The following is an 11683-nucleotide window of genomic DNA, read 5'->3' as shown; positions in this document are numbered from 1 at the left end:
GTGGCAGAAATAGGTTTATATAGATAATGTAAGACCTAAAGTTAACCTTTATTGTTATATAAATAATATAAAAATATTAAGTTTCCATTAGTCCAAATATTATACCTGTTAGTGAATGTCCTTTTATAAATCAACAACAATTTTCATGGAACAACAGACAATATACTTATTAATACCTTGCTTCAAATATTCATGCATTTTTTGGCGGGTCTCCACCTTATGCTTCTTTGAAGAGTCAATCAAACAGATTTGCAGTAAACTACTGTTTCAGTGCTGTGTGTTCACCCCATAGACTTTCACTGTAAGATCATTGATATAAACACAGTTTTGTTTATTTTTAAAAACTGATGGATGATACATTTCCGATTTGACCATGGAATGTCAATAAACCTAGAATATTTATTTAAAAATTTATTTTCAAGATAATGAATTATCTTATTGTTGTTTGGTTGTATGTGCTTCCTTCTTAGTATTCATCAGCTATTGTTTCTGCAAGGCCTTCTGCAGTCTGATTGCACATCACAACCTAAGGAAAAAATCCAGTCAAAATCCATTGAACACAAACTGTTTGCAGTGCAGTTTCTATTTGCAGCCTGCCTGAATGTGAATCACAAGGAGATTGTGCTTCTGTTTCTAGAAGGGAAGAATACAGCAGACTAGCTCAGAGATCCTGTTTGCGACTGTCATTCAAACATAACACGTAATCAATTTATATTAAATATGGATGCTGGACTATGAATGCTCAGCAACAATAATGAGGGTTCATTAACCATTAATAAAACACAATTAACTATTAGACAATGCAAGGGAAATATATTACTGCATTTCATTAGATGGAGGGGATAAAATGGATAGTTCACACAAAAAAACATTAATTTTGTAATCATTTACTCACCCCAAGCCATGCTTATAGTTTACAATGTGTTCCTTTTACTTTCAAATTATTTTTACATCCTGATTCCAAACTCTGCTCCACTTTGACTGTATGGAAAAGAGCGTCTTGGACATGGTAGACAGAAAATCGACGGTAGACAGAAAATCGACTTGGAAAAGGTTTTCATGAGCAGGAGTAATTGATGACTGAATTTTCATTTTTGGGTGACTGGCCCTTTAAGAACAGTATTTCAGCTATATTTGCTTGCTTTCCTCCTCCTAAAAAATCCGAAGTAGGAGAACCTCAAGTAAATGCATAAAGCAGCAAACGCAAACGCACGCTGTATAAAGAACAGAAGATGTGCAAATACGCTCACACCATCTGCAAATCCAGCCTTAATGTGATGATAGCTTCTAATCATTATCCATGACCCCAGCCTCCAAAGACAACCCGGTTAGTTTTATTTGCACAGGGCCAGGCACATAGAAGAGTCATTTCCAGTCTGGCTGACTGTGGTTCTGTGATAGATGACATCAATGAGGGGCGATTCTCATTTCTCTGCCATTTTGTTTGGATTCAATTTAGTCAGAGCCCACAGTGGATGACACTTTAGTTTGGGCCTGGAAGCGCCTGGTTTCCACAGAGTGTCAGAGAAGCAGATGCTATAAATGATCATGAGAACGCTAAAAATGGAGGCTATCAAAAAAGGGAGGCTATAAAAAAGGGTGTTGAAATGTTCATTACACCTGCCTAGCGATTACCATTTTTCGGAGAATGTAAAAAGTATAAATTAAACCTCGAGATGAAGATTTTAAAGACACATGTTGGCGTGCAGAGGGGAAAAAAGATAATCTATTTGAACTGCATATTAATTATGCATTATATAATTACATATGCACTGCACATTATCATTTCTTTATATTAATGTAACACAGTGTGCTGAAAGGTGACATATTCTGCTTTTTAAACAGTGATAATCAGTGATCTTGCTACAATAATTTATTTTCATGTTACTAAATGACCAGTAATACCTTACGGTAAGGTCTCATTTGTTAACATTAATTAATGCGTGAACTAACATGAACTAACAATGAGCAATAGATTTTTACAGCATTCATTAACCTTTGTTAGTGTTATTACGCATTGTTAAAGAAATAGTTCACCCAAAAAGGAAAATTTGCTGAAAATGTACTCACCCTCAGGCCAACCAAGATGTAGATGAATTTCTTTATCGAAACAGATTAGGATAAATTTAGCATTACATCCCTTGCATCACTTGCTGCATGTTTGTAATAAACAAATCCATCATTAAGGCTTTTTAACTTTAAACCATTTCTTCTGGCCAAAATACAAGCCCATAATCCATAAAAACACTTCCTCCGGTGGCAAAGTCTCAATCACTGTTGTCCTCTCACATCAAAATCCACCAACATATTGGTTTAGAACTGCACTTTTTCAATGGATAAAAATGGATAGAAGTTGTTATTTTAGCCAGAAGCAATGATTTGAGGTTAAAAATACCTTAATGATGGATGGTACATGCAGCTTTTCATGTCACAAGATGTTAATTGGAGGACTGGAGTTGTCTGGATTACTTTTGGATTATTGTGATGTTTTTATCAGCTGTTTGGACTCTAATTCTGACGGCACCCATTCACTGCAGAGGATCCATTGGTGAGCAAGTGATGTAATGCTAAATTTCTCCAAATCTGTTCTGATGAAGAAACAAACTCATCCTAGATGGCTTGGGGATGAGTAAAATTTTAATTGTCATTTTTTGGGTGAACTATTCCTTTAATTATTAGTTTGTGTTAACTAATGTAACTATCTAATGTTAAGAAATGAAACCTTATTGTAAAGTGTTACCAAACCATCCAACCGATCAACCAACAAAAAAAACAAAAAAACACACACAGATCAAAATGAAATAGGAGTCACATGTGCTGTCTTGTGCATGAACATCAAAAATATGAAATATTCCACAGTGTTGAAGACTCAACCGAATAAATCTGGGAATTCTGCCAGTCAGAGGAAATTACCAAATGCCAGTCGGAGCAGCCGGCCCAGTTAATGATCATCTACTCAGTCTTGATCAAACTCCTGCACTTCAAATATCAATGATAACCATTAAATTACTATAAGATAAGGAATACTGATAAATAGACTACAAATCACCGGAGAAAACAGTATTGTAATTGAACTGACCTAAAACAGTTTTTAATATCAACTGCATGGGTGGCTCATTTGTAATATATGAGGAAAGCTTTATGACACCCTAATAATATTTTACAGTGAAGTGTTCAGCCGTCTTGTAGAGAGACAAGCCAGACTAGATAAATTACTGGCAATTTTCAAGATGACATTCTGAGATACAGGATCCTGTGTGTTGTTGTAAGTGTCATTAAACTATCCATCAAAAAGCCAAACCACCCTCGCTGCCCGCAAACCATTTACAATTGCACTAAAGTGTTATCAGTTGAAACGCCTGAAGTTTCCTTTTATTTATTTATTTTTTTTCTCCAGACAAAAAGGTTTGTTTTGACTTATGCTAATCGGGTTTACTTTATACTTTTTTTTGGAAAAGCAAAAAAGTCTTATTTTAGCAAAAAATGGAATCATCTCTAATTGAAGAGGAAATATGCTGTAGTTGTTTTTCCCTGCTGCCTGCAAACTACACTGTGGGGCTAAAATGAGGGTGTATGCTGGCAGGTCTCTGGACAGGAATATCTGTAAATATCACTGCCTGCTGAGTTTCCTGCTGACTACTGCCAATACAGACTGGGTGACAATTACCAGGTTCCAGAGAAAGGCTCAACCAAGACTCTGGGCTGATGACCAAACGGGTGACATTTCTAACTCATGTCCCCCTTTGGTGAGCAAACATTAGCGATCGATGGATCAAAACAGTTCTGATTTAAACAACACAGGAAAAATGTCAGTGACAATTAGCTGATTCGGTCATTGGCAGGGGAAGCAGTAACCTGCTGTTCAATGGCCTTTCCTGGATGCCTGGTTCCACGATATTACCTTTCCCATAAGAAATAAGAGATATGCCTCTGGAACGCCGCTAATGGCAAACACACTACGGTCGAAACTGTCACATTTTCCACTTGCAAAGGTTTGAAGCAAAGAGGGGGTAAGAAAATTTCTTCCAGTCTTTGAGGCTGAGAATGATGCATGCAAGCAAGGGCTCTGATCTTATTACTGTTGAATGATTGCCCCAAACCGAATTCAGAGGAATGAACAGTCGTACAATGGTGATTGGAGCTTAGAGAGAAATGGCTCAGCCCTGTGTTAAAGGTAACACAAAGAGCACACATCTAAAATACCCCGTTCCTTTCGACAAGGAGGACAAAACCTGCAGATTGAATTATTTCATTTGCAGAGAGTGAGACAGTGACTGGTAACCCTGCCACAATTAGGACTAATCTTTCGACAAAAATAAGAAAATTAAACAAGAAATAAACTCTTGTGGATTAAACTAATTAATAAATAGTCACATTATCCATTCAAGAGAAAAGAACATGTATGTATGAGTAAATACAAGTACAGATGATTTACTTGTCTGGCTTTTAGTTTTTTTTATTATGTTTTAAATTTTTTATTTGTTTTTTATTGTGTCTCTTTGAGGGGTCACTCTGCAGTGCTGCTACTGCAAAAAGAGTAACACAGTTAGGTTATATCTAGCTTTGTGTGTTTATTGTTGGTGTAGCAAAATATTTTAACATCAAGACCATTTGACGCACGACTAAAAGGTTACTATGTCTGTATGAAAGAAAGCTCTTTTGACAAGAAGCAGATTTCAGCACCATGGACAGCAGCATGATGCTTAAATGAGTGCATTGTTACAATAAAGGGATAATTCATGCAAAAATGAAAATTCTGTCGACATTTACTCACCCTGACATTGTTCTGTGGAATACAAAAGATGGCATTTTTCAAATCTTGGTGCAAAAATAAAATAAATAAATAAGGTGAGTAATTGATGGCAGAATGCTGACAGAATAATTTTGAGTGATTTTGAGTGGTTTTCAAATTGCTTTCTTTGGTGGAACAAAAAGGAAGATATTTTGAGAAATTATTGACAGAAGTCAAAGGTAAATAAAACTGTTTGGTTACCAATATTCTTCAAAATAGCTTTATGTTCCACAGAAGAAAGAAAGTAATACAGATTTGAAATGGCATGGGTAAGTAAAGGATGACATTACATGTTTCCCATTGCATTTATAGTTTACCTAAAAATTTAAATTCTGTCATCCTAATCAACGAAATTCGTTGTCATTTCAGTGTTTTGTCAATCTAATCATCACGCTCAAGAAAGAACTAAGGAGAAGGTGGTAGTTGAAACATGTAATGGAAACATGTAATGGGAAATACATAGTAGAGTTACAAAAACATATTAAATAGGTAGGTGAAAACAACCCCCAGATGTGTCATTCCAGGATATAACCATGTAATTGAAAATCATTTTGAAATGGCACTCCACTCCTCTGGAAATATTACATCCAGCAGAGTTTGAAATTGTTACACTAAAAATTAAACAACTCTTTATAGGCTGACCGCACTTTGACCTGGGTTATTTCAGATGATATCTCACAGCACTAACCTCTGCAGCAAATAACATTTGTATATGTTGTAGGGAACGCTCCTGATCACATTTAGAGATATGAAGAACGAGGCTCAGTGCTTGGTGGACTGAAAAGGTTAATGAAGCCCCATGCTTAATTGTATCAATGTCATCTGGGCCAATGCTGTTGTCCCAATTGATCTATGGTCTCTGATCACATTTCACTAAAAGCGGATTCAGAATCACAGCAAGGGTGGCTGATTAGCAAGACAGACTCTCTGGTGCCCCACTAATTGGGAAAATTGTCTACAGATAGACACTCTCTCTGTAAACCCCATGCTTTCACTGAAGAGAATAGTCCCATAGCTTGCATTATATATTTACATGCTATGACCTTTGGGGCAGGTATTTTTTTGTTATGAAAGAAAGAAAGAAAGAAAGAAAGAAAGAAAGAAAGAAAAAAGAAAGAAAGCTATCGCAAGGCAGGTTTTCACTGAATGACTGGTAACCCTAATAAGTTCACATTATTCCGGGGTACAGTGCTCATTTCCTGGTGTCAACATTACATAAATATAACCTGCACACTCAGTATTTTGTAGGAAATGTCAGAACGACACCAAACGAGTGACATTTGCTGACTAAAATGCTCTGGTTCTCTTGTGCAAACCATGTCTACAACATCCAAGCCTTTGGAGATGACAGAGGTTAGAAATTATTTGTTTGCCTGTAAGCAGAAGTACAGGCCACTTAGGATTATATCCAATAAAAGCAAGCAATGTTAATGAGAATGTGTTTATCACTTTCAGCCTTCTACTCCACACTAAGACATGTGGACATTAAAATCCTCCGCTCTGAGAGGATGATTGTAATCGTAGGGATTTCACCTGTGCAAACCAAAGCCGTTTCGAAACTGTCTCTCTCTCTCCAAGAGAAATGAGACCTGTCAACAATAATGTTCCTCTAGACAAACACATTGAAATAAATTAAGCTCTGTGCAGCAGATTAGGGAATGAGGATTAAGGGTTTGTTTGTCTTGATAATTGTCTTTAGGAGATATTAAAACTAAAAAGATTTTGCACCAGTTCAGTACCTTATTTAACCTTCTGATAGAGGCTGATATCTCCAAATAACTACAAAACAGTGAGAGAGAGAAAAGGATCATTTCTATCTAAACTATATTTACAGATGCTTAAATCACTGGATTCAGTATGTGACTGATATAGTAACGTTTACACATGAGGTCCAAAACTCTAAGATTCCAGTGAAAAATACTATAATATAACATTTACATTTATTCATTTAGCAGATGCTTTTATCCAAAGTGACTTACAATTGGGGAATACATCAAGCAATTAATCTTAAAGATGCAATTAGACACAGGAAGTGCTCGTAATACCAAGTTTCAAGCATTGTTAAAATAAATACAAGCTATTCTTTTTTTTAGGATGAAGTCAGATGGTGACGAAAGAGGTGAGTTTTCAGCTATCGCTTATTATTATTATTATTATTATTATTATTATTTTCAACATTCTTCTCTCAGCAAAAAGGCTAAAGTCAGTATACAATTTGAGGCTCAAAAAGGAACAAAAATGCTCTTTATTTACATTAAAGTGCAATTAGACTTAAGTTTGAACTTTAAGACTTTTTTTAAATCCACATTTACTGTGCAAATAGCATCCTCTTAACACCACTGGTGTGAGAACCTCATAAATAATAGTTTTAAGCAGAGAGCTGGTTACTTTAGGGTCTCGGATAAGTAATTTCGTAAAACTATAAGCAATTTAATATAATTAAAGAATCGATTAAGGATCCGCTCCACGGTCGCAAGCAATTCGTGAAGACGCGGGGCAAATGAGAGTTCAAGCAGAAAAAACGGCACTTAATGTAATGGTAGGCTACATGCAGCTGGGCTGTACTCCTTTAAATAGACAAACGCACGAGGAATATGAAAATATGACGTGACGTCAGGCGTCGTCTTTAAATATTGATCTCGAGCGCTTGACTGCCGCAAAGCCGCTCTTGAGAACTTTAGAAAGACACAAACATGAGCTGAGCGGCGACGAGGCGAGCGCTGCGCGGCTTCGCGTTGGGAACTTGGGAGCAAAACGTGCCTTTTAGACCTGGAATATGAGATTTCTAAAACGGATTACATTTAGTAGGATGCTGTGGCACATCACCAGGTCAAACAAGAGGATTACTTTAAATATTTTCAACACTACATCAGCACAGAATCAAGTGCGTTGCTGAGGTGATCCAAAAGTGACGCGACGCGACGCTGAAACTAAAGGGCAGTGGAATTACGTTTTTGCTGATTTGGAAACTTTACGTTATTGATACCTGCTCTTCTCAGACTTTCTGTCTTTTTGTGTGTCCGGTAGGGAATATTAACTATCCTTTTCCCAAATGAGATGTAAATTCGCGCCGTCGGAGTTGATGGGGAGAACGAGACAGCCATCAAACCTCACAGAGAAACTTACGGAGAAAAACATGCCGTCTTTTCATCCATGGAGACATGGCATATAGGTTCCTGTCCAGCCGAATCGTGCCACCTTCAAACAGATTAAGCAGAAGATTTATTTTTATATTCACTATCTCTTTGTCTTTCATGTATCTATGCTACAGCATCCTCTTCTGCTCCGGTACAATTATGCCTAACCAGAGATTGGAGGAGCACCGCTGCGTCCGTCTGAAGAACATGGGGAGTAAAAAACTTTTACAGAAGTCACATTATTGCACTATATCAGCGAAAGCGAGAGTCATCTCGGACGAGACGAGGGCTGTGCGTCTCTTAAACCTTACTGGCAACCAAAGCAAACATTCAGCCTTTCGGAAAACACAAGATGTGCTAGATCACAAGCAGAGTAATAACAGTAATTCGCCAAAATACGGGAATAAGAAGTTGCCCAATGCACTTATAGTTGGCGTTAAGAAAGGAGGCACTAGGGCGGTGTTGGAATTCATCCGGATTCATCCAGATGTTCGAGCTCTTGGGACTGAACCACATTTCTTTGATAGAAACTATGACAAAGGATTGGACTGGTACAGGTAGGTTTCTTTTCTAGCTTTTAGCAATATATTCTGGATTCAAAATTTCATTAGGCAATATAAAATCCACCATTGCATTATTTATACAAGAAAACCTTGAACATTGTCTCTATAAAACTGACACAATATCACACTTAAGTGCTATTGTACTGAAAATTGGTCATCACAGTCATGCGGATATATAGTGCCATCGCACAACTGCAAGAATAATATTAATATTAATAATGAGAATATGAGATTAATATTGATTAACATGCATTTCAGACAAATATTGACCTGCTAGTTTGTGTGTTTCTTTTTCAACAATGAAAATAGTTCCTAAAGAAGTCAAAGCATCATCTTTATGGGTCAAAGCAGCGCATAGACTAAAAGCCTAAATGGACAGATAATATGAGTGGCACAGATTTACCTTTGCTGCACAAAAGGTTTTCTAATCACTCCACTCCAGCTCCACTTTGGGTTTTACATTGTGTTATTAGTCAAGGAAACCTCATCATCGAGCATGCAATAAATAAATAAATAAATTTTAAAAACTACAACAACAACTCAATGTATTTTTTCCTAAACCCACTCCTTGCTCCAGGCAAATATCACACTCTTCAATATTGTTTGCAAGAAGAAAAAAAAACATAATTGTTCCACCTTTTAAAAACCTGCTCCAGGCAAACTCTATTCCCTCCTCCACTTTCACTTCAAACCGCTCACATAAACTCTGGCCTGGAATAAACACAGACAAAATGAGTGATACATTTAGTACAATTTTTCAGTGCTCATTTAGACCATTCTTGAAATGCAGATTGGCCAAACAAATTACTCAACAAAACTACACAAAATATGTTGGTATTTCACAAAGAAACAGTGCTCAGTACAAACTATTTGTGTGGCAGTATACTGCTGTTAAATTGTTGATATTTATTTTGATTTGAAAAGGGGAAGCTGAGATCCAATTCAATAATAATAAAAATAATTAAATCACATGAATTCAAGAGCCACTCAAACTCAAAGAAAATGTCAATCTTTGGTAAATCACATTTTTCAAAATTGCACAAATCGTAAAAAAGAACTGCCTAATGGGTAAAATGTCATAAAGGTAAGATCAGTAGGGTGCAAAAATGATGAAAACTGCCTTTTTGCGGTGGCAGTAAGACAAAAGCTGAAAACTTGAACTGCTGACAAGGAGATGTTAGCAGTAAGTCATACTGAGAGAGCAGGAATTATAGTGTTTTGGCCAGAGACCCAGAGCGGAATGACACAGAGTGATTGCAGTGTTCGGTTTCAGGGGGAAAATATGCAGATAAAGGCCAATGGATCTCTTTCAAGAGTAAATCTTCCATAAAGCCTGTCAGGGAAAGGCATGGATCAATATTGATCAGTGGGCAGATTAGAATCAACTCCTTCCTTCCTTCTTCCCTTTCTACTGATGGGCTGCCATTCAAATACCCATCGGGGGGCCATTCGACTGTACGAGAAGTCTGTGTCGATTCTGTGTGGCGTGTAGTAGGGCCGTGAAGTAGGGGTCTCTGGGAGACAACATCATCCCTTCCCTCTTCCAGCACGGTGTCTGCCTGCAGCTCAGCTTCAGTAATTACACACACACACATCACATCCCAGCTCAGACAGGACAGAGAGCGAAAGAGAGGACTCCCTGTGGGCCATGTCCAAACGTGAAGGGGAAAATCCATAGAAGCCAACAGTACATACCTGTGTGAGAGCAGCCCTTTAGCCATTAGCAGGTGTTGCGGCTTGTTCAGTCTGCTCGTAGGCTGGGAACCACAAAAAAAAAAAAAAAAAAAAAAAAAAAAAAACACTTTTCCTCTGTTTGCGTTCAGTTAGGGACAACTCCACTCACCAACAGCCTACTGTGCTTAAATCAATTGAAGCAGATGTGTTTGTGAGATGTGTGGATCGATGCTAGTCCCTTGTATTTGGACATGGAGAGAAAAAAAATTAGGAGGAAAAAAGATGTAAGGAGAGAAAGAGCCAGGATAAAGGGGAGATGAAAAGGAATTGCGTGGTGCAGTATGACTGCCAAACAAACAAATGCCCACAAACTATCAATAGAGTAATGGATGTTCTTTTGTAAACTACAGCAAGATGAACAATTATACAGTAGTTCATGATGCTGGGAACAGTTTTTGTATGGCTATGCTGGTAATTAAGCATAAGATGCTTTGATATAGGGTAGATTACTTACAAATTGTAGTCCATTACTGATTACATATTACATGATGAAGACTGCAGTTAATAATGTAATCTTGGTTACTCATTTTGTTATGTATTCTGACTTCTTTTTAGATTACTTTTTTTTAAAACCAAACTTGTTTAAACTTACCATTAAACTCACCATATTGAAATAAAGTATAGAGATAATATTTTTTTTTAATATATCAACATCATAAAATGCATTAAACATTACATTACACCAGGGTTTCCCAAACTATGCTTAATGTAAAAACTGCAGTGGGTTTGTGAGTTGATAAAAAGCTATTAATTAATTAAAATCATAAAAAGTAAAATAAACTAATTTAAACACTTGAACACCAAAAATATAAATATATGCATATCTTGTTTATCGAATGTGACCAGTATCCAACATCAGAGAATTGTAAACATGAAAACAACAATGATATTACATGCCAGGGTTTGTACTTTTTTTTGTCCAGACTTCCAGAATCAACAATTACTGAAGGTCACTGGATATGACTATGACATCAGTGTTTCACATCTATACATCACCACTAATGTCACGTTGCACACACACGAGGGACGAGGAGGCGCTGGAGAATATGTTGACAGGACTTTATTTGCATGAACCAAGGGAGACGAACACAGGAAGACGTTCACAGGAAGACGTTCAACAGCGGACAGAGAACTAGGGACTGGGAACACTTTAAATACACACAGGAGGAGGGGATGACAAGACACACCTGGGATCAATGAACCATCATGGGGAACACCTGGGACAAATTAAACATGGGAAAGGAACACCTGGGGAGCAAGACACAGACAAAACATGGAACAGAGTCTGACATAACGCCCCCCTCCGGAAGGCGTGTCCTCACGCCATATAACAACCAATGGGGAGGGGGGGTGGGCACTCTGGAGGTCCCTCAGGACAGACACGGGACAGTGGGCCTCAGAGCGGTACCCGTTCGGGGTGCCATGGCGGATCCGGGGACTCGGGAGGCCATGGCGGA

The 11683-nt window shown here is 37.6% G+C and overlaps 1 protein-coding gene across 1 annotated transcript in view; it reads left to right on the top strand.

Moving 5' to 3' along the window:
• The first annotated feature begins 7934 nt into the window (after positions 1-7934).
• Positions 7935-11683, top strand: part of LOC107703334 (heparan sulfate glucosamine 3-O-sulfotransferase 2-like) — a 29475-nt gene continuing 25726 nt past the window's right edge. The window contains exon 1 of the mRNA XM_016505924.1: positions 7935-8486. Within this exon, the coding sequence (XP_016361410.1) occupies positions 7954-8486 (533 nt within the window). The 5' untranslated portion in view covers positions 7935-7953. The remainder of the gene's footprint in view (positions 8487-11683) is intronic.

Source organism: Sinocyclocheilus anshuiensis, unplaced genomic scaffold (assembly GCF_001515605.1).
Source record: "Sinocyclocheilus anshuiensis isolate Anshui unplaced genomic scaffold, SAMN03320099.WGS_v1.1 scaffold58, whole genome shotgun sequence".
NCBI lineage: Eukaryota > Metazoa > Chordata > Actinopteri > Cypriniformes > Cyprinidae > Sinocyclocheilus > Sinocyclocheilus anshuiensis.
This window is presented reverse-complemented; position numbering and strand designations above follow the sequence as displayed.